The sequence below is a fragment of the Dermacentor silvarum genome, chromosome 9, assembly GCF_013339745.2.
Source record: "Dermacentor silvarum isolate Dsil-2018 chromosome 9, BIME_Dsil_1.4, whole genome shotgun sequence".
Classification (NCBI taxonomy): Eukaryota; Metazoa; Arthropoda; class Arachnida; order Ixodida; family Ixodidae; genus Dermacentor; species Dermacentor silvarum.
Genome location: NC_051162.1, coordinates 60771532 through 60795592, shown reverse-complemented (window position 1 = coordinate 60795592; position 24061 = coordinate 60771532). Strand labels below are relative to the sequence as shown.

Below are 24061 nucleotides of genomic sequence, written 5' to 3'. Positions count from 1 at the left end.
TCAATCAACGAATTGTAGAAGGAGGAGGAGAGAAAGAGAAGGCAGGTATGTTAACCAGAAATGAGTCTGGTTGGCTACCCTACTCTGGGGGACGGGAAAGAGGGAATAGAAAGAAGAGATAGAGAGAGGAGGGGGGGGGGAGGAAGGACACAGTGAGCTCGCGCACGCACGCGGAGGGCCGGAGCAATTCAAAGACGTTCACATAGGCCAGTCGTCCTCAAGAAAGACAACAGTGCCTTCACAGCTTTGTGGGCCGACGAGCAATGGGGACGGTCTTCAAGGAGCACCTGCACGGACAACGGTCGATCGTCAAGTCGTCGCAATGCGTTCGAGAACATTTGTCTTTGCGACTGAAATCGATCGCAGTGACACAATAAATGTTCTATGTTCTCTTCGCTGCCGCAGACGTCGCAGAAAGCACTTTCGGTCATTCCAATCAAAGCACAGTACGCCTTCGTGAAAGCCATTCCCAACCACAGCCGGTATAGAAGCGATGCCTCACGTCGGTGAATCCCGGGTGGAGGTCAAAGTTGGAGCGAAGGGTTCAGTTTGTGTAGCCTGGTGCGCCTTATATTTGGGGTGTTCCACTCTGCTAAAGAGAGATTGCGTGCCAGGTGACGAAGCTGCCTTCCAGCGTCTGTCCTGGAAAGAGGAATGGGAACGCTGTGTTGTTCTTGATGTGACTCTCGGGCAGCTTTGTCAGCGAGATCGTTTCCACCGATCCCGCAATGGCCAGGTAGCCATTGAAAAATAATTTCGTGGCCTTTCTGTTTGACGTCGTGGTGAAGTTTGACAATTTCGTACGTTGTTCGTGAGCTCCACGTCGGAGAATTGCCTGCATACTTTGTAAAGCCGGTCTCGAAACGGAAAACACGGCCCATGTACCAGGACTCTCTGCGTCTATAAATTGAAGTGAACTGCGCAGAGCCGTGAGCTCTACAGCCGTGGACGTCGTGACTTGTGAGGTCTTCAATCGCATTGTTACTCCTCTCGTCAGTATAAACACAGCACCGCCAGAACTGGTCGATGTAGTCGATCCGTCCGTATAGACGTGCACGTGACTACTGTATCTCTCGTACAACAGGAGTAAGCTCAATTGTTTTAGTGCAGACGGTGATAAATCTGACTTTTTCTGAAGATGCATTGTATGTAGCAAGGCATATCAACTTAGGACGCATTCCGAGGGCTACGCCAGTTTCGAGGTATTTATTTTCAAGTGTCCGATGAAAAAGACTGGCATTGCAGTTAGCTTTTTGCTTCAGTAAATAAAACAACGTTCCCTAGGAAAGTAAGTGGGACCGCAATGCATTTTTACCGCAAGTTTGACCGCGCATACCTAGAAACCGCTGTGGCACAGCCCTGAAAGGGTCCGAAGTTCCCGATATGAAAAAGGCAGCTAGCAACGGCAAATGTTCGCTCGTTACTTTTTTAATGATTCATTTCAGGGCGCAACCTTCCATTGCGAAATTATGGTCGAGCACTAATGAAGTGCTTACCGTGCATACTGGAAAGTAGATCAAGCAAGCATATAAGTTGACCCTATATATTTAACTCCCCGACAAATAAAAGAAAAGTTAATTAAAATGTAGGTCGACCGATATGTTGTAGAAAAACGAAAAACTTTAAACATGACACACCTTTATTTACCGTAAGCTCGGCTACAAAGTCAAGCTGCAACAAGTCAAGTCATATCACTAAGTCAAGCTACAACGACCCCACAACCTGCAACCTCCCCGGAAGTGCTAGAGGTCTTACTGGTCAGTTGTATCCCAGGGATCTTCGGCACTCTAAACTATGTCATCATTGGCTCCGTTTTAAAACCAGCCTCTATAGCTTTCAGAAAGGATTGCCGTTGGGCTCGACGGAGGAACTGTGTTAGCTCAGCACGTTTGCAAGCTTTGCAAAGAAATATACATCGATAGCTCATTTTCGATAATAATTTCGAAAGAAAGGTCAGCGTACTTAATTTCAAGAAATTACAAAAACGGCCACCATTTCTCAGTTATCAGGCGTGCTACAAATATATTACCGTTCCTGCGATGATTTCCCAAACACGTACGTCATGCAGTTCAAGTAGATCTCTATTGGCAGCACCGGCGAATCTTTTTACCATGTCAGGGTAATGGCAATTTTATGTTCCTGAGACCCTGCAGTCAGGTGGCGACTGTAGAACGTGTCCGCAAATTCTGTAGTGATATTAAATAAACCGAAAGGCTCAAAAACAAAAACAAGACCAGCCGAGTAGTCAAGCGAACCCCTCCGTGCGGTAGTAGCAGGCCAGCGTGGCGGATCCGTAAGAAACGCTGAACCTGCGAGCGCTATAACAAAAGCGGCGAAAAGCACACGCTCCGCTGAGTAGTGGCCACGCCCGACGTTGGAACAACGTATTAACGTGAAAATCTCGGTTGCCAAAGCTCTTCGGATCTGTGAGTCACAGTTGCGATTCCGACCAATTCAATAGCTGTTAATCGCCATTCGCATTCCACCCGCCACCACGAGAGACAGCGCCGAGCGCAGCACGTCGCGCTGCAACATGAAGACCAAGAGGAACCACTAACCACTGATTTGATACCTGTTAGTTGCTATTTTAGGTGTTTTTACACCTCAAGAAAGCGTTGCGCATGCTCACAATTAGATGTCTTGGATCGGCGGTTTCCGAATTTGTGTGTCAATTTATAGAGCGCACAATTTTCCCGCAAGGACGGCACATTCAAAAGTTAATTTCAAAAATAAGTAAAATACGCGGTGAGTTATATGAGTCCAGTATCGTTTTATCCCAACCATAATAATGTTTCTCCATTCTGTTTTTAAATGCGAAACATTTCTTGGCGAACATTTGCTATTTTGACAGTATCTATCTATCTATCTATCGATCTAGCCGCTTACGTCTTTGTGCTCTCATGGTCGTTTCGTTAACTTCGTATGTACCAAAATTGGCATACTATGACAAGAGCATATGACGAACATAAATGATATGTGATGATATGAACATCATCACATGGCTGTGATGTAAGTCATGAAACAGCCACCTATGTCTTGGTGCTCTCATGGTCGTTGCGTTAACTTGGTAGGTACCAAAATTGGCATGTTATCACAGGAGTGTATGACGAACATAAGTGAAAGATAATGACATAAATGTCATGACATGGATGTCATGTAGGTCGTGACAATGACTCAGCGAAAAATGATTAACACTGAAAAACCACTGCAATGGGTTCGGACGTGGGCACTAAGTGAAGGAAACACTAAAGGATACTGGTAGACGTCATAGTCATGACCAAGCAAAAATGACAATGAATCAGCGAAAGCGTTAATGATGAAAAACCACTGCAATGGGTTCGGACGTGGGTACTAAGTGAAGGAAACACTAAAGGATTGTGGTAGAAGTCAGTCATGACCATGACTCATCAAATGACAATGACTCAGCGAAAAAGATTAACACTCAAAAGCCACTGAAATGTGTTGAGATGTGGTACTAAGTGAAGGAAAAGGCTATAGGTTGATGGTCAAAGTTATAGTCATGAGCATGACTAAGACTTTCGCCTTAATGTCTCCGAGGTGTAGCTAAAGGGACTCTTGAGGACCCTTCACATGAATGTCATGACATGCGTGTCATGGAGGTCATGAAAGAGCTGCCTACGTCTTGGTGCTCTAATACTCGTTTCGTTAACTTGGTAGACAACCCGTACACTGCTTCGCATAACATCGATTCCAGAGGGTGTCGGACCTGCCGGCTCTTTTTTCCTGAGTTTATTAAGGTGTATGCATCACGGTTTAATTTTAGGCTTTGTAATAATACAATATTTTAGAATTATTCAAATACAAATATTGTCTTGTGACAACAGGTAAAATGGTTTGACATTTCCTTTTATCGCGATAGCTATTCTAAGGACACCCCAAGCGGATTTCTGCCCTCGGCGTCGTCGTCGCCATCGCCGTGAGGTTTCGTATAAAGTGCAATGGCGAATTAATCGTCGCCGCGCCGTATTCTGTATGTGCGAGTGAAAGCGCGAGAGAGACGCGCGCTTTCACGGGGAGCGAACGCACGGCGGAGAGCAAACGTTACTTCTTTCGTCGCGCGAAGGGCCGTGGGAGACGGAAGGGAGGGAGGGGAGATGACGTTTAGCTGCGGCACCAAATGCGTATTTCACTTACGACGCTGCTCAACGAGTGTCCCGTTCTGATCTTGTCGAAAATCTCCGAGCCGCCGCCAGAGGGGCGAGCGCGCGACGCCAGCAAACGTGTTTTGTGTCGGCTCCGCCGATTTTTGGCTGGGGCCGCGGCCCAAATCACCCTACCCAGACAAAACTGGCATCGACCGATCCGGAACATCGAGTCGAACAGCTGGATACCAAAGTCTTCCAGGTGGGCCCATTTTCTCCAAATTTACGGCCGTTTTTCGACCGACCACGTCGGCGCCGTCGTTAGCGACGCCGATGCCCGGCCGGATGGAATCGGCCCTCCGAGGGCAAAATGGCGGAATCCGTGCTCCAATTGCGCGCGTACGACCCAGAGGCGATGGCGTGGACCACGGTCCCCACCACCGGTGACGCAAATTCGACGGTTTTGGCGAAAATTCGGAGTCAAGCTTTACTTCAAGCGGCCGAACGCCGCTCCCAGGACAAAGCCAAGATGACGGCGTCCAACGCCACCCCGGCCGCCGGCTCATCGGTCGGAAACATGAACGCTCCCGCGATGCGCGCCACGGGAGGCAACGGCAAGGCGTTCACGAAGTGGAAGCCGCGCCCAATGATCAAACCCGCTCCCGAAGACTACGTTATAGTCAACAATCCCAGAGAACGTGTTTCTCTTCACGAGGCGTTCACGGAAACCGGCTACGGCACCGCCATCTCGGCGTACCTCGGGCCGGAACGGGCCCGCGCCACCTCCGTTCTGCCATCGCGAGACCAAAACCTCATCATCGTGCATACCCCGGACATCGAGGCGGCCGACCGCCTCATCGGGGACTTTGCAGTGAATACCGAGAAGGGATCGGTCCCGCTTCAGGGTTACCTGAGACAAGACGGCGGCAACACGTGCCACGGAGTGATCGTGGTCCGTAACACGGACACCACGGAAACTCTTCAACACCGAGTGTGCTAGCGTGCCGGCACCATCGTCGAATTCCGAAAAGTTGGAACATCCAACAAGGCACGCATCACATTCGCGGGTAAGGAGAAGCCCCGTTACGTGCATTATGACAACATGGTCATCTCTGTGCAAAACTATTACAAAACTATCCCCGCCTGAGGCCAGTGTGGGGCTGTCGGGCACTGCGCGGATGCATGTCCAAACCTGCAGCTGAACACGTGTGGACTCTGCGGACTCCATGCTCCCCTAGTGGAGGGAGTGCGGGCCCCTCACAACTGTGTTCCCCGTTGTTCTGTGTGCGGTGGTGCCCATGCCACCAACTCTCGCGACTGTGCGGCAAAATTCCGCACTCCCAAGATGGCCGCCAAAAAGGGCGGGAAAAAGAAAATGACGCCCAAGAACAAAAGCCGCCATCTTGGGCAACCCAGCGACCAGCCGCCACCACACGGCAGCCTGGAGAAACGAGCGGCGGAGACGCACGGCAAAACCGGGGCCTGGGTCAATGCCGTCAAAAACGGACGCCAGGTGAGCAATTCGGGTGGGGCGGCTTCTTCCCCCCCCCCCTCTTACTCCCCCCCTAAGCGCGCGGAGCGCCGAGCAAGATCAAATAGCAGCACTCAGGGCCCAAAACGAGATGCTGCTAAATAAAATTAACGAATTGGAATCCAAAATCAACCAGCCTCTTTCTCCTCCCTCCCTCCCCGCGACTGAGGTAATGGAAAGTGAGCTCGTGGAGCCGAAGGCGGCAACAAGCGCGGAGGCCGCATTCGAGGCCCGCTTCGAGGCCCGTTTCAGGGCCATAGACGCCCGATTCGCCGCCTTGGAAAATCAAATTTCAATGATGGTTACCGCTATCTCAAAATTGCAAGATACAATCCCCGCAGATGATTGCCCAACAAATTGCGCACTCCTCACGCCCCTCGCGCAGGCCCGGCGGTCCCTACAAGGACGTATCCGGCCGCCCTCTCAAAACTTCTAGACGCACCCCAGAGGTAGACGATGACGACATCTGCTCGCTCTCCGGTATGGGGGACTCCGCCCGTCCTTGTGAGTGCTGGCTCCGGAGCAGCGTCACTACAATCCAACCTCAGCCTAACTGACCATGGCGAGCAGCCCTAAGATCAGGCGCTCCCCAAAAACCAATTCGGCCACCCCTGTTCACATTGTCCAGTGGAACTGTCGGGGCTTCCGGTCAAGCGCGAAGCGGGCGAATCTCCGACATTTCCTTTCAACTTTCGACTCGCTTCCGGCGGTGGTTGCCCTCCAGGAGCCAGGGAGCGGCGCTACCCTTGCAAGCTACAATTATACAGCTAATCTAGTCGACATCGAACTTGAAACTGAATATTCGTATGTGATGATAACACTTGTTCCGCTTAAGAAACACGATGCACCACTCCACATAATTAACATATACTGTTCCCCCAGACTCAAAAATGTAACGTTCGCAGCGCTCTTTAGCCGCACTCTAAAGGCTGCGGGCAGGGACCCCCTGATGATTGTGGGCGATTTCAACGCCCACAGTACTGTCGGAGGGTACGTGCGTGAGGAGAAGCGTGGACGCAAGCTAGCGGAACTTGCGTCTACGCTGGGCCTGACTCTCCACACCGACCCTGCATTTCCAACGCGGGTGGGTAACTCCGTGACCCGGGATACGTGTCCGGATCTAACCTTTACCAAAAACATTAGACACGCAGAATGGGCCACCAGCGAGGAAACCCTCGGGAGTGACCACTGCCTTATCACTACCACCGTAATGACTAAGCCATTGGTAAGACCACACGCACAAGCTGGGCTCCCCGACTGGAATAAGTTCCGGCAAAGATACATCAATTCAGCCTCTATCCACGAACAAGGATACCACGCGTGGGCACAAGAATTAGTTACACACCTTCGTTCGACGGAAACCCAAATTCAACTCTCGAAGGCAACGCCGGAGGTAGACAACCACCTTCTGCACCTCTGGGAGGCGCGGCACGGCCTCGTCCGCAGATGGCGCCGCAAAAAACATAATGGAAAGCTCAAAATTCGCATTGCCGAGCTCACCCAGCGGGCGGCAGAGTACGCGGCCCAGCTCGCCGACTCGAACTGGGTGGACCGCTCTAAAACGGCGGCCAGACAAATGTCTAGCCGGAGCACAAGGCGCCTCTTCCGCGCCCTTATTGACCCGACTCAAACACGCGTCGAGACACAAAAACATCTCGAACGAGCTATTCATAGCTTCGATGGAATATACCTCAAAATTAACGTACAAACTACGTGACCAGTACCTTTGCACTCAACAGGACCCCCGAGGGCCCGCGTACTTGTATGCAGGTTCGGAGAACGCGGAGCTGGATCAGCCGTTCCAGCTGCATGACCTGAAGGCGGCCCTAGCTAAGATGAAACGAGGAACGGCACCGGGACGGGACAAGATAACCGTGAAACTGCTTGCCAATCTTCCCGACCCCACATACGATACCCTCCTCGCTTTCATCAACTCGATCTGGCTTGGTGAGGCACGCCTCCCAATCGAATGGAAGACCGCTCTGGCAACTTTCATTCCAAAAGCCGGCAAAGCCATAAACACAGACAACCTTCTGCCCCATCTCCCTCACGTCTTGTGCGGGAAAGCTGATGGAGACCATGGTGCGGGACAGGCTGTCTGGGTTTCTGGAAACCCAAAATGCATTCGCAGACACCATGTTTGGTTTCCGCCCGCACCGGTCCGCGCAGGATGTTCTGCTTCAACTCGACCGAGAAATTCTCAACCCTCTCGAATACCCCCTCAACGATAAGGCTGTACTCGCCCTAGACTTGAAGGGGGCTTTCGACAATGTCACACACGAAATTATCCTGCACATCTCTCCCAGACCAACTGTGGACATAACACATTCCAGTATGTCAAGAAATTTCTCTCGGATCGACAATCTTTCAACCGAATACAAGACGAAGAACATGGCCCCTCTCAACTGGGAACGAGAGGTACCCCACAGGGCGCGGTCCTATCGCCGTTACTTTTCAATCTGGCCATGATGAAGCTTCCGGCTCAGCTGGCGAAGGTCGAAGGCAGTCCAGCACGCGCTGTACGCCGACGACATAACCATCTGCGCCAAACACGGATCGGTTAGAGACATTGAGGCCAACCTGCAGCAAGCGGCGGAGATCGTGGACGCCTACGCCCGCCGCTGCGGCCTTCAGTGCTCCCCATTCAAATCCGAATTTGTGCACATTCGCCCATCACCTAAGTGCACCACCAAAATGGAGCTATTCCTAGCCAGCGGCCCGATACCCGAACACGATGAGATTCGAGTACTGGGTCTCTTTATCCACAAACACAAACGAGTTGATACGACAACAGCCAAATTGCATAAGGTGGGGGACCAGGTGGGCCGGATGGTCCGCCGGGTTTCCAACAAATGCGGGGGGTTACGGTGCAAAGACGCCTTGCGGCTGGCGCATGCATTCGTGACCAGTCGAGTCCTCTACTCGACTACTTACCTCCACCTGCGCAAGTATGACGAGAACGCCCTCCAGGTGATTCTCAGGAAGATGTACAAGCGTGCCCTCGATCTCTCAATAACCACGTCCAACCACCGCCTCATGGGCCTGGGGATGGTAAACACTTTCGCGGAGCTCCGGGAGGCACACTTGACCAATCAATCTACAAGACTTTCAAAGACGCCGTCGGGACGCCGCCTATTAGCCCGACTACACATCCAGCACCCAACACTGACGGAAGAGCGCGTACGCATCCCAGAAGTCTGGAGGTACGCCCCGCACGTGCGGCCTCTTCCGGCCAACATGACACGTGATGACCACAGTGGCAGGCGCCTTGCGCGGGCGGAGGCACTGGCTCGCCACTATGGGAACAAACACGGAATCTTCTACGTGGACGCCTCCGGCCCTCACCATGGGGGGTGGTACACGGCCGCAGTCGTCCATGAAGACGTCGCGGTGAATAGCCTAACATTCAGAGCACAAGACATAACACATGCGGAGGAAGTTGTCATCGCGCTAGCTGCCGCAGACAAGGACTCGCGCGTCTTCATTAACGACTCGAGAGGGGCCTGCAGAAATATTGAATAGGGGTAGATCCCTCTCATTGCGTCTCGTATCCTTCAAAACAGTGACTACCTCGGGGCCCCCGCGTCTCGAACGAGCGTATGGGCTCCTGCTCATATGGGTCTCGAAGGCAACGAAACGGCAGACGCCGCTGCCCGTGCGCTCACTCTCCGGGCAACGCTTTCAGATCCTTCCGAAATGGATCCTGAAACCAATCCGGCCCTAACTTTTCGAGAAATTACTCAACTATACCAATTCGGCCACGCAATTTATCCTAAGCCCTGTAAGGGCCTTACAAAGGCAGAGGAACGTACACTCCTCCGCCTTTACACCAAAACACTGCTGTGCCCGGCAGTTTTAAAGCACTTTGATCCTGCCTGTACAGGAAAATGCCCGCACTGTGCGGAGAAGTCTTCGGACATCTTCCACATGGTGTGGGCATGCCAATCAACCCAGAACCTCACCCCAATACCAAACCCCACCCGGGAGGACTGGGAGGCAGCCCTGCTCGGCTGCTCCGACCTGACGAGTCAGAAGGCCCTGGTCGACCGAGCACAAGCCGCGGCGGCCGCCAATGGGCTCCTGTAATGAGGAGCCCACCTAGTGAGTGTGAGAGGTGGCCCCGTCCGGGCCACCTCAAGCTTCCTCCGTGCACATTAAATAAAGTTTTAGGGGCGAAGCTCCTTAGGGTGTGGGTCTGTCCCTCCTCTGTAGTATGTAGTAGTAGTAGTAGTAGTAGTAGTCGTCGTCGTCGTAGTAGTAGTAAGTCGTCGTCGTCGTAGTAGGTAGCCACGTCTACTTTTATGAAAAAAAAATTCCGAAAGTTGTGTCCGTAGCGCGGAATCGAACCAGGGACCCCTCGCTTCCGAACGCGCGGCGCTAACCACTACGCCACGAAGCGCACATGGACACACGCACCACGATGACAATAAATACCCAACATTAACGAAATACTGCGCGTTTCTAACGCGTTTGTGCTAGCGCGTTACGGCCCGTGTAAGAAGCTGGTGCAAGACGCTGTGGCCTCTCCGCCTTACCCCCGTATTCATAAACGCTCCTCGACTTGAACTTGACTTGCCACCGCCTTGGGCAGCGCGTTCGAAACGCGTTGAAGGCGGTGGCAAGTCAAGTTCAAGTCGAGGAGCGTTTATGAATACGGGGGTTATACTCTCTCAGCAGTCATGTGATGGCGTCGGCAAACGCGGTGCACGTTCCGGCATGTGTAAACGGCTGCGTAAGACGCTGTGGCCTCTCCCCCTTACTAGAGAGTACTGAACGTTTCTAAGGCGTTTGTGCTAGCGTCCCCTTAAGCGGGAGATGGTGCAATTATAATGAAGGGCGCTGTTATAAAATAGGAATGACGTCACATATGGCGCGTGTCATTGGTGGAAGTCAATCGTTCGATTTAGTGCGGCGAGACTGGGCGAATTACACGGAAGATTCACGATTTACCGATGATTCCCTTCGGAGCTTCGCCCACTCATCATCATTCACCCCGTGGATATGCGGTGTTTTTTTTTTCAGACAGACAGCCGCCAGAGGCACCGTCAATACTCACCAACGCCGCGCGCGTTCGGTGCGAACGTGGGCAAAACACCGACCGCGTCGACAACAGTTTAGCGGGTTGCTGGTGCTGCTCATGTCCACGTTTATACAGCTGATAGAACTACTATCCTTACCCGATATAGCTCTCTACTAATTTGCTATCCCAATTTATGCTTCGCCTTTCGGGTGAAACTGCGACATTTATTCACACAAATATTAAAAATATTAAACATGGGGTTTTACGTGCCAAAACCACGATCTGATTATGAGGCACGCCAAAGTTGGGGACTCCGGAAATTTCGACCACCTGGGGTTCTTTAACATGCACCTAAATCTAAGCGCACGGGTGTTTTCGCATTTCGCCCCCATCAAAATGCGGCCGCCGTGGCCGGGATTCAATCCGGCGACTTCGTGCTCAGCAGCCCAACACCATAGCCACTGAGCAACCACGGCGGGTTGCACACAAATATTAATTCGGGGTGGTCTAACAAGTAGGTGAAACTATTATAACGTATTGAAATGGCAAGAACGGCCAGTCTATGATTGAGCTCACTCCTAAAGGATTCAGTTGTCCATTCCTCTATACAAGATAAGCAAACTTTTTCAGAGCAGAATACTTACCGCACGTTCCGGATATGTCTTCAGATATAAGCATGACGCTGCAGTTATACGTATCGGGTTGGTTATATAAGAGGGTCACGCAATACATCCTTGGATGAGGGGCTGCAAAATCAAGGGTCATTGATGACAGAGAAAAAAAAAGACAGCAGGCTCAAACCTAAACGCAGTTTGCCCCACAACGCATTCACGCTAAGGAAAGTTTGAAGGAACTTGAAAGGTAAAAATACTATTTCAACTTTACCAGTAGTGACTCGTGAAGTTTCAGACATGAGTGCTCTCAAGAAAAATCCTTTTAACTCTGCATGTTGTTATTCCTCTTTGGATTAAGGCGAGAAACACACCACTCTTGTTCGGTTCTTGCGGCTAAGAAGCGTCAGCTTGCCTACTGTCTAGATTACAAATTGTTTACAGCTCCAGCGCTTTATAATAAAAAAAAAGATATTAAGGCAACACCTGCACGTAGGATTAACTTTACCGCCACGCATTCTCCTGATGTGTCTTCATCAACAGCGCCGCGCATGGGAATGTTGCTCGAGTGCCAAACGGCAATTAGAACGCGATTTTGTTCTCGGCTGGGCTTCACCTAGCAGCTGCCGCTCCACCCACTAATTCACTTTTCACCTTCGGAAATAAATGTGCAGTTGACGGCTCGCCACATTGGGAAGCCGTCAGGTCGTAATAAAGTGGCGAACACGGAAACACGGGTTCCGCCAAGCGGTACGCAGTAGTGACCCGGAGTAACGCGCCTTCCGCCGAGTGTCCCACTACCTTCGACATTCCGCTGCTCTTCCCGTCTGCTTCACCATTTCGACCAAAGCGTGGAGGATAGTTCGCGCAGCTCGACGCTATCCTAGAACTCGAAAGCGTAATCACGGCGCAACCGGAAGATACTCCACTTCTTTCACATGCAGTCCTCCTGCCCGCAGCCTTATCGCGAGCTGGGGCGATATAACGTAAAATGATTCCAAACTGTTTGGATTCCAATCTCCTGACGTCAAATTTACGTAACCACCGACGCAAGCATAGGGCGGTGACCCGCAGCGTTGTCTGAAGAACCCAATCAAAAACTCTCCTCGTTTCTAGGGGGTCACCTCTATTTGCTTTCAAAACCAATAACATTGTCTACACTCAGCGGTTTTTTATCTAATTGGCCGACAAGAGGCGAGGAGCACGCTCTAGTGGAGAGGGTATCGATGGGGCCGAGCCAGCACAGTGAAAATAGATAACCGCATGAAGAGGGTGGTGCCAGCTTCTCCGATTGGTCCACTTCGCCTTACGTAGCCTGCGGTGGCTGGTCGAAAATGGCGGCGCCATGCAACGGAGGGATAAGAATGCCGCTAAAAAGGATCCTCAGCAATGAAGAGTTGGCAGAGCGATGTCGTATGCATGCCGAAAGGGCTCGATAACGTTTTACTGCCATGCAAAAAGGTTTATCATGCGCAAATAAATACATGCTCACCGCGAGGTGCGAGTAGCGAGGGCCTGAGCAATCGGCGGGCAGCCATCTTCTATTCCTTTCGGAACGGGGCAGTCTGTGGCTATTCAAAATATTTTCACTTTTATGCGGCATATTAATCCACTTTTTTCGCGTACACGTCACTTTGATTTGGTGAGTTTTCGCGGTTTTGTGAGGTCGCGTGACAGACAGGCGAAGTCAGCAAGGCATCGAATCAGGAATGATTATTTTTCTTTTGTGCGGTTTAATCACGCATAATTTATGTGTACACGTTATATCAGATGGGAAGCTATCGCGGTTTTCGTGCCGTCGCGTGACAGACAGTCGAAGTTGGGAGTGGCCCGAAAATGTTTTGGCCAATTGGGGAGGCTCATTGCAGAAATTGGAATCAAAGCAATTTGGAATCATTTTACGTTATAGCGCCCCTACGCTCGGTTGCTTTGACTGGTTACAGAGTTCCAGCCTGCTTCTGGAGGTCGATCACAAACTACTGGTTCCTCTCCGCCTGCTTCTTTCTGATATTTGCGAGCATGTAGACGAACTAACGGTATTTCTTTTACCAACAAGGACAGGCAGCGACCACGGTAAGAATGCAAATTCAAGTCCGGCACCTTCAAAGCCGGCTTTTGTGCCGCCATAGACTACCACTTTCCACGCTGATTCGATGATTTGTCCACCACCTAACCCACCTCGTGGTCATGACTTGTTTTCCTGTTCCTCGACTGGTGGCCAGAGGTCCCTGAATGCGACACTTTCGTCCACGCTTCCCGATGAGCCATCCTCTCATTCATCGGCCGGGTCCCGCTACTTGGCATTTGTGTGGCCGCTGGCCGTGCTTACAGCACTCACGAGATCATTGTTCGCACCACTTCACATATGTACACTTGTTTTGTCCGCGTTATGTTGTCACTGCTTAGTCAGTCCATCGCCCTACTCATGTAATCTGCGCCCACATTCTGTCGTCCCTTAATGTACTCTATGTGGAAAGTAAGAACGGATATACTCCACAGCCTCTTCCTGCCGCCGACTACACATACGTCATGACCTTAGTTTACGTCGTGACCGTGACTCATAGTGACCCTCAGTTCTCGCGTTGAAAGACGACTTCCCGTGACACAGCCGTGATACCTCTATGGACGCACGTGTATCGCTGCTGACTGCATCCTGACTGTGTCCTCGAACTGCCTTTTGCGTCTTGAAAAACACTCAGTCCCCTTCAGCACTATAGAGGCAGTGGCTACGTCCAATTTCTTGCTTGTGAGGCACCACAGCATCAGCATGGGTGATGTTCTGACGGCGCGGAACGCTGTAAAAGCCTAATTGTTCACTAAATCATTAATTTACTACCCCGCTCTAGCATGGTACTTGATGACGGTAGAACTCCATGTACACATCGAGCAGACGCTGTGGCGCAGGTGAACACTTGTAAGGGCATTCGCCCGTACTACTTGCTAAGGAGGTTGCAAGGTAACTGCAGGGAAAGCGTACATGTACAGCGAAGCGCTGCTGTCGCATGCATGTAAACGCAGATTATGGTCACGGCGTGAAAATATTTTTTTTTTGCGTCAATCCGCCAACCGGGGAGCGCGGTACTATGGAACCTCGGTACTACGGAGAAGTTTGTTTGCTCGTTTTGTGTGCTTTTGTTCTAGGCGTGGCGGCATTGTGGGGTGAGGTTGTGCGCTGACCGCGCCCATTCGCGAGGTTGTTTACACTTCGGCGTGGTGAACCAGGTAAAGCAGTGTGCACTGACGCCCAATTTGGTGGTCGCTGTGTCTAAAGGTACTTCGGACGTACGCGAATCCCAGAAGTTAAAGGTACGAAGGACAGACTTTCAAGCGCCTCCGGCGGTCGTGCTGAGTCAGTCATGCCGAATTATACCTACCCCGCGCCTTCCGGCGCTCTACATTCACAATGGCATCACCGATTTTCCTAGGGGAGCAGTGGAGGCCGTAGTAGGGGCCGACTTTTCCAAAACTCTTTTGAAAGAGAACTCCGGCCAGACTTTTTAAAAATTCTTTTGAAAAGTCACAAGGGCAGCATACGGAAAGACTGGCACGAGCAAAGATACTGCTTCAGGAAAGCAGGACCGGTCTATACTACGGCCCCAACTGCTCCCCCGGGAAAATAGGGATGTTATTTTGAAGGTAGAGCGCCGTAAGGCACGGGAAATGCATAACCCGGCACGACTGACTAAGCATTCGCGCCGCAGGCGCGAGAAAGTCTTTTCGACGTACTTTTAACTTCAGGGATTTGCGTACGTCCCACGTACCTTTAGACACAGTGATCACACAAATGGGGCGTAAGTGCTCACTGCTTCACCTGGTTCACCGCGCCGGCAACCAGCGCGCGAGAGTGAACAAAGTCTACCTCACTCCGCAATGCCGGCACGCCTACTAGGGGACAAACGCATACAAAACGGACAAGAAAGCTTCTCCTCCGTAGTACATCATAATCATCATCATCATCAGCCTATATATATATATAGAGATATATCTTAACTGCAGGACGAAGGCCTTCCCCTGTGACCTCCAATTACCCCTGTCTTGCGCTAGCTGATTACAACTTGCGCCTACAAATAATTGTAGGAGTCGTGGAAGAGGTAGTGGCCGAGTACTGTGCCAGGGAGGCCAATTCCTGTTCTGGTGAGGGAGTGACTTAGTTAAAGCTTAGTGGGCCTTCCTAATTTGGTTGCACCGGGAATAGTATAGCCCCACTAGATTTCGGCGATATTTTTTTGCCGGTGTCAGGCGCCACTCCATGCCTGAAAATGTAGCGGACTGGAGGAGGATTCGAATTTACGACCTTCAGATTAGAAGCCGGGTGTTCTACCTCTGCTCCTCGCCACCACTTCGCAGTACCTAGGCAAAGTTAGATATTCAATGAGCAAAAGCCCCTACATTTACTCTCTCGCACCCGCCCTTACTTTTAGGCCTAATGTACAGAGACATTCAAAATGTATTCTAAGGTTTTACGCGCCAAAACCACGATCTGGTTGCGAGGCACGCCGTAGCGGGGGACGCCGCAATGTTTTGGCCGCCTGGGGAACTGTAACGTGCACCCAAAGCACAGAACGTGGGTGTTTTTACTTTTCGCCTCCATTGCAATGCGGCGGCTGCAGCCGTGATTTGATCCTGCGACCACGAGCTTCACAGCGCAATGCCCTAGCCGCTAGGCCACCACGGCGAGTACAGATGCATGAAAACAGTAGTGTCGATTACAGATGGAATTAGAGTAGGCTTTATTCTAGTTTACATTCGAAGGCAGAAATTTGACTTTGCAGGCCAGGTAATGTGCGCAGCAGACAAGTGGTCATGTATTGGAGTTACAGAATGGGGGCTATAAGAAGGGTCGTCGAGTCGCGGAAGGGAGAGAACTGGAAAATAGTGGGAGAGGATGGAAGAGAAGTCTGAAATCGCTAGAAGAGGGCATTGGCCAGGAGTGTACAGAACTAGGATGATGTTAATGATGAAGATAATAGAAAATTGTTCCTATAGTATTGGCCCGGACACCTGCGTGCGAACGCGGTTATCTGTGCATTACCTAAATTGTTTACGCCTATGTCGTCTTGCCCTTTGCACTAATGAACTTTACACTTGACATTTTACACTTTATGGCATCTTTCTGTGGTCAGATCGCTTGCTTTCAATAAGCATTATAAATTATAAGTGTGCACCGCTGGTGCATCTTCAAGCGTAAGATTTCACAAACGGTGCCACGTCTTTATGTGGTCTTGCTCTTTACTTGACTTTCTGCACTCTTGAAATGCGTGGAAGTTGTAACTGAATACTATATGCTGAAGGTTCAATTTGAAGAAGTATTTGGTAACCAATGAAAACAGGTGGTTTACTACACTAAGTGCAATATTGTGGCGCATGGCTTGATGTCACTTGCATCAAACGCGAACTACGCTCATTGTGCAGAAGCACCATACTACAGTTCTGACCTAAATTTTTGCCTCAGCAAGCAATGATGCCAACATTTTCTGGCTAAACACACATCACAGTCACAACGTACGCTGGAGGAGCGGCTCCATTGGAGATCGTCTATTTGCGTTTTCACGACAACGAACATGTCACATCCCTTTTACACGGCGCCCGATAGGATCGCAATGTGTTGTATATATCGCGGCACGAAAGGATAAGAACTGCTACATGTCGTGACACCTGGTAGAATGCAAGTGAAATGAAATCAAAGGTTTGCCGTATCGACGATACCTGGCACGCATCCCATATCGCGTGACAAGTGCCATGATACGATGCAACTGTTGCGTGGCGTGCTGGCTGGTGTAATAACATGCAACTGCAATGCAAACTGGGCACGTATCGACGCAACGCGGCGCGCATCTCACATCACGTGACTCCTCGTGCGCTAAGACGCGTGTTTAGGGCAGTTTTCCGCTGCAGATAGCAAGCGCCGGCGTGACGCAGTGGTAGCGTAGCTGATTACGCGCCGAGGGCCCGGATTCATTCCCGGCGTATTTCCTTTCTCCTTCCTCGCAATAGTGGCGACGGACACCGGCGGGGGCGGCGGACAACAGCGCCAACCGAAATGTGGGTATTGGAATGAGCCCATAACTGCTTACGATGTTAACGTTGCATGCGCGGGGAACCTTCAACACGTGAAGAGCATAACAGATAGCAGCATGTGCAGTAGCACGTTTTGAGAAGCACTGTCTGAATGCTTATGAAGTGTTCCCTTTTGTATTGGTGAGGCGTGTACACATGGCTACGTCTTAAGAAGGAACAGTAGTTTCACTTGGGACATTGGTCCAAGTCAGAAGAACAATAGCTGATCGGTGAAGTTATCACCAACTACAGTTTGCAACGTGGTGGGACAGGTTTCGCACTTTTGCACGACGTAAGTAGCTCGTGTTCAACAGCTGGAGCCTATTTGAAAATTACTACTATTAAAGATTCACGTTTTAATCACTCTTAACGCCAGAACTGTACCTCCTTCCTCATTAGGGGTAGAAAAACTGTCCCCATTTCTTTTCCGCGAATGTTTGCTTTCTTTTCACTAATAGCCATTTAATTATTGTTCCAAAACTCATTATGGGAGCCCTTGTACGTGGACACGATATAAAATTCGTCCCCAGAGATTATATTCAAAAACGAAATTCACATTTTTGTTAAACCTGTATAACATTTTTGGTGTTATATGTAGACCTTCATCATACTTGTGATTTCTCCTTTACGAATAATTTATTTTAAACATGTCTGTTACATAACTTTTCCATTTCCTCGCAATTATTATTAGAATTCTATCGATGCCATTTTTTACAACCAAAATAGTGTTGCAATACAACATCCTCTGGATGTCCATCTGCAGTTCTGTTGCGACAGCTTGCTTAGCGTATATTACCACATGCACTGAAGTTTTCCACAGGGCTAAAACGGAAATTCGATCGAAGAGGGGCTACACTTACGCGTAGCGTTGTAGACATTCATTTTAGTGGGTGACCCAGTGTACCCCACAAATCTTCCGTTTAAAGCTTCGCTGAACCTGGAAGGTCAAAACAAAAGCGCAGTGGTTCAGTTTGGTGTAATAATATGTGCACAACCTAAAAAAAATAACAAAAGGCGATTATACCTTGTGGGAGCTGCACGCACGTGTAGAGAAAACGATTCCAAAATAGACTGAGGCAATTGCGGGGCGTAGCGCGCTAAGAAAAGAGCTAGCAGGAGCCTTAATGAATTTTTCTACATACTTTCACGCCCACGGCTTTTTGTAACGAACAACAAGATCGCGTCAGTCAGGTCGTTTTTTGTTCAGCATCAAGCGAATTGTGGTCGCTGTTGTCAGTCATCAAACTTTGAAAGTGGCATAGACATACAACGCCATAGCTTCATTTGCGACCGCCGCAGGATGGCGAAAGAGGAATAATTTTTCAGTAATACTAATCACTTAATAAATTTTGTGCCGGTGTAGCGGCATCTGGTATAATAATTTCAATAAAGTAGATTGCAGATTTATATATACATATATATATCGCGCTGAAAAGACCGAATAATGCTTTATGCACCATTGAAGCATTATACCGTATTTACTCGCATAATGAACGCACTAGCATAATGAACGCACCCTGAACTTTAGTCATGAAATTTTGGATTTTTAAAGCGAAGCTTTATAGGCTCCCAAGTGTCGTCAGTGGTGGTGGTGGTGTCACGCCGACAAGAGAGCCGATTCTGGCGATAGTGCAGAAAGGGTTCAAACTCAATGGTACATACCAGGCAAAAGAAAGAAGGAAAGAAAGAAAGGAAGGAAGACAGAAAGAAATAGAGAAAGAAAGAAATCACGTGTGGCGCACACCCGCATTGGATATGCTACACGCGGGATCAGGTGACACGTGGATCACGTGTCACATGTGCGACCAATCAGATTACTTTGGTGTGTCTCGAGGAGGGACATGGAAGGAAATCGGGCTGGCGTCGCGCTCCTCCGAGCTTCCCTCACCTCAGATCAGTCTCTACGAACAGATGGGAAGGCCATGCGTGGTGCGTTGTGCAAAGGAGCAAGCTGCGTTTGATGGACGGCGGTGTGAACTCGCTCGGGAAAGGTCTCGTCGTCAACGTGCTGATTTTAGCGTGAGAGCTTTCGTTGCCGAGGCTCAGCATCAGCAAAGAGCCCATGATCCCGAGGCGAGGGCTTCCGAACGTTACCCTGCCGAAGGTCAGATACACGCACAAGCTTCGCTTACCCCCATTTTCTCGACAAGGGAAGGGCTGGTTTGTTTTTTTAACACGAAAGTGTTTTATGCCGGGGTCCACCAAGACTTCACTGACGTATTTCCGTCACGGAAATACGTCATAGAACATAATACAAAGAAAGAAACCAGAAGGAAAAGTTCCACAAACATGCAAAATTTGGAAATCGAACCCACGACCTCTCGGTCCGCGACGATAGATCGCCGAGCGTTTAACCCATTGCGCCACAAACGCATTTGCAGAGAGCTACACAGACGCGCCTTATATATCTAACACTCCTCCGTGTACCCGCGCTCTTGCTCGGGGCGGTGCCGCCGCCTACGAGCAGAAAAGAGAAGTACTGCATTATGACACTAACGCGCACCGACAGTGAACGCTTCGGTGGTCTCAGCACTACGACGCCTCGATGCCAGCATTCGAAGGGACGCTGGCATCAAGAAGCACTACCAACGCCACCTAGGTGGCGTTCACCGTACTCAGCACAGCGGAGCGTGGCCTCCGCAATTAGCTCTGAAAATGTTTCTGAAGTTGATCGCGGAGGCTGCAATTACGACGCGCTGTACGCGCTGATTTGACTCGGTGACGATTCAGTTACGTGCTTTGTCTTGCGCGTTGTATTAGTGTGTCAGTTACGTGCTTCGTCTTTCGCGTTGTGCTAGCGTGTGCAGCGTAGTGCAGCTTCCATATGCACGACGGTTGCTCATGGTCATCGACGTTGGTAGTCGTGATGGAGGAGACGTGCCACCAGGCGTCAGCGTGGGTGCATCAACGCCTAAGGGCGCTTTAGCCACAAAACACCAATAGACATTATATATCAATGTGCAATAAGCATTACACTACTTCTGTGAAGACACGTTTCACTTTCGTGTTCTATACCGATTCCTATATAAGAGGGATCAACCACATTTTTTTTCTCCCGCTTAATAAACGCACCCTGAACTTGCTGCCGGGAGGTAGGAGAGGCATGGCAAAATTCGGCGTCTGATATGGCGTCCGGCGGGTACGATTGTATTGGACGCCGTATCAGACGCAGAATCGTACCATGTGTCTCCTACTAGCAATCACATGGATACTCCAGGCGCATTTGTTCCGTCTGCGCCGACGATCGCGGCTTTACGCGCGTTCGAGGGAGGAAAACGGGGAGGAAACGCGCCGTATTTCGTCGCACGCCTGGCACCGGGGGAAGGGGAGGGTGGCGCAGCAACTGCGCATTGCGCGGCCGCGCGCTCCCTATCTCGAAAGCGATCTGCGTCGGGAGCTGTGTCTAGGTGCGACGGCGGCTTATACCTTTGTGCGTGTTCGGTAATCGCCTATCAGTTCGCTTTGAAGCGATACACGGCACGAAGGTCACATCGGTCGCTTTTGCTGCCGCGCTTCCTCACTGCCAGCGTCATGAGAGCGAGTGGTTGCGGTCATCGAGTGTGATTTGTTCATGTTTGCCTGTGCGCGCTGACACCATGCTGGTTAAATTACTTTACAAGTTTATAAGGCCAACAAAACTACTATCCTTACTTAGTAAAGCTGTCTACGCATTCGCTATCGCAATCGGTGGTTCGCCTTTCGGACGAAAGTGCGACTTCTTTAGAGGTGGCCACGAAAAAAAAATGGCTGAAAATTTTACCCCGCATAATAAACGCACTCCCCAACTTTGCGCATACTTTTCGAAACAAAAAGTGCTCTCATTATGCGAGTAAATACGGTAGAACCCATGCCATATCGGCTGACTCATATTTGTTCATCACACACCGCGTTGCCACCGCCGAAATACGTCAGGTATGAGGTGTGTACTCTAGATATCTCGCGCATCACTCTGGAAACATACCTACATAACCAATGACCACCAAGCACGTTCATTGAAGCACGGCACACACCATGTGGCATATACCATTCGCCTAAGTTAGCGTGAAAGAATTACGTTGAAGAATGACACATATCCTGTGCCACATAGCCAGCGACCCACACTGGCGTGAAAGATCTTCACTGACGAGCGAAACGTGGCATGTGTCACCTACGCAGTGACCTAAGTTGGTCCGACGGTAGTCTTCAAACCCGGTTCTCTCAGCACAGCAGCCCGATGCGCTACCCATTCAACTAGTGCACTTGCTCAGTGACCCACTTTGGCGTGAAATAGGTTAGATGAGGATAAACGGACATACGAACACACGGACAGACAGATATGCCAGGAAGCTAGGTGAAGCACTCAATGAATTGCAATCGCATTAAAAATCTAAGCGTTTGTTTCAGCAAACTCGCTTGATAGCTACTTTATATCTCTTCATACCACACGCCCGTCGCGATAATAAAAAGTCGACACTGCCCTAAAAATACAGTAATGTAGAACAACGTTCCAATTTTATAGTCGGGTACAACTTAAGGAGATAGGAGAGGCCCCGCCCAGATGACCGAAACGCTGTAGCCGATTGCCTTCGCGACTAAAGAAATAGTCCCGCTGACGCGACTCGGTCCCGCTCCAAGCGCAGCTGCATGCTCTCCGTCGTCGGGGTCACCGGCCGCCCGGCTCATGACGTCAGTCTAGAGTTTGCACCCATTGGTGGATGCTCATGTGCATCCACCTTTGAGGGGAAAATGACGCTGCCGTCTAAAGTTGTATCCGACTATAGATTATTCAGCATGCATTAACATACCAAAAGTCTAGGACAAATTACGCGAACGACACAGGAAAATGTGGCCATTTTGAATTTCCCTGTTATCACTAACATTGAAATGCAACAGTATAGAGTAAACAGAAAATGAAACAACCAAGCGACCCACTTTGTACACCCGTTTCTCGTTAATCATTGCAATATAAAGTCACGTAGCTAAACTGGGTGCCTACGATTGGCGCATGCTTTAGGAGAACTTTATCAAATTGAATTTTTAACGAGTCCGCAATGTGATGACGAAATCGTAAATGGTTGCAGTATGCATTTTTACTTTCTCTGGGCAATATGTAGTCGCTTTAGTTGACTGCCTTTATTGGTTTGCCAGGGGCAATATAATTGCGCAACTCTACAGTGCGCTTAACGTGGCGGCGTGAAGCAGAGCTATAACACCCAGCTTCGAATTCTCCTTGAGTTCTTTTTTTTTCTTTTCTCTCTTTATCTATTCTTCCCCTTTCCCCCTCCCCATGTGTAGGGTAGCCAACCGGGCACGTCCTTGGTTAACCTCCCTACCTTTCCCTCTTCGTATTTTTCTCTCTCTCGCTCTCTCTCCTTGAGTTCGAATCCTCCTCGAGTCCACTACATTTCAGACATGGAGTGGCGTCTGACACCAGCAAAAAAATATATATATATATATCGCCGAGAGCTAGTGGGGCTATACAAGTCAATGTCATAGCGACGACAAATACTCACCTAGCCTGTTTGAGCTAAGGAAGTAATCTATAGGTATTTGGCACTAGCATTTTCTCTATATCTCTTTAATCTTTTCTCTCCTTTTTGAGACATCTATCTCTACCTTCTATAGTTACCTATACCTGTACGATAACCGGCCCTGTCAATTTCGTTTTGGCTTTTTTGACATCAATACTCTTTCTCTAGCTTACCTCGACCACTGACCATTTAATGCTTCCATTCATTATGAATCCCAGCGCATCTGAAAGATGGACGTTTCCTACAGGTATCGCTGGCTGAATACCTTCGCATTCTATTAGGATTTGATGAGCTGTCACCGGATTTCTGCTGCATCGTACACGTGCCTGACCATGCTGCGATTATTTGCTCCGGAATATTTTTGTCCTCAGGCAACCATCTCGACATCGTGGTGGCGCCATCCAGTGGCGCAACCATGATGCCCGCGCGCGGCGCGTGGGCGAATACATATTGTTTGTCTGAGTTCATTCGCCGAGCTCCGGTAAATGTTTAAAAATTTTTGTGACATGAAAGTGTTTTATCCTGGGTTTCACGACTGATTTCCGGCAACGGATGTAACGGATGTGATAGTCGCCATCTAGGAGCGGTGAAGGGAAGCACTGCATTGTGACACTAACGAGCGCCGACAGGGTGCGCTTCGGTACTTAGAGCACAGCGGAGGGTCCAACGCGGTGTAGCCATTGAATAAACAACCGAGTATTCTATCGTGCATAGTTTCATACAATAATTATACAATAAACAATCATACAATAAAAAAAACATTATTAATATTGTCCGACGCCAGGATTCCAACACAGGAACTCTGGAAGAGAAGCCCGATGTTGAAACCATTTCGCGACGGACGAACGCCGCTTTTTTTCTTTATTGCCGGAACTTCTACTTTTTTGACACCAATTGCAACAATTTTGCCAAAGAAAACAATACATGATTATGCATATACACATACTTTCAAACTTGCACACATACATGTTGTGCGGTCAGCCACATTTTAGCTGGCACTGTCATGTCAGATATAAAATTCTTTTCAAGTTGCGAGGGGCTCAATCCTCGTCAGCCAATCCGGGGGGGGGGGGGGGGGGGCATTCCTGATCTTTAATTACGTCGATGAATTTGGAAACGCCCTCCCGGGAAGAGTGGTCGCGCAGGCCTTCGGTCAGCCTCACAAGAAAAACCGGCCATTCGAGCCCGCCACAAACAGTGCAGGCCCATTAGCATAATGAGGTCCAAAG

The 24061-nt window shown here is 49.8% G+C and overlaps 1 protein-coding gene, 1 long non-coding RNA gene and 1 pseudogene across 2 annotated transcripts in view; 2 read left to right on the top strand and 1 right to left on the bottom strand.

The window, feature by feature from the left end:
• The first annotated feature begins 655 nt into the window (after window positions 1–655).
• LOC125939831 (uncharacterized) lies at window positions 656–8103 on the top strand (annotated as a pseudogene).
• A 225-nt stretch (window positions 8104–8328) lies between these two features.
• On the top strand, window positions 8329–9796 carry LOC125940332 (uncharacterized). The gene is given in 1 exon segment (XM_049656390.1): window positions 8329–9796. A coding segment is annotated over 1 exon segment (1392 nt). The 3' UTR covers window positions 9721–9796.
• Window positions 9797–15504: 5708 nt separating this feature from the next.
• LOC119464755 (uncharacterized) overlaps window positions 15505–24061 on the bottom strand; it is a 30270-nt gene continuing 21713 nt past the window's right edge. Inside the window, exons 3-4 of the long non-coding RNA XR_007463549.1 lie at window positions 18183–18259; window positions 15505–16130 (exon numbers count right to left, since the gene is read on the bottom strand). This is a non-coding gene — a long non-coding RNA (uncharacterized LOC119464755). The remainder of the gene's footprint in view (window positions 16131–18182; window positions 18260–24061) is intronic.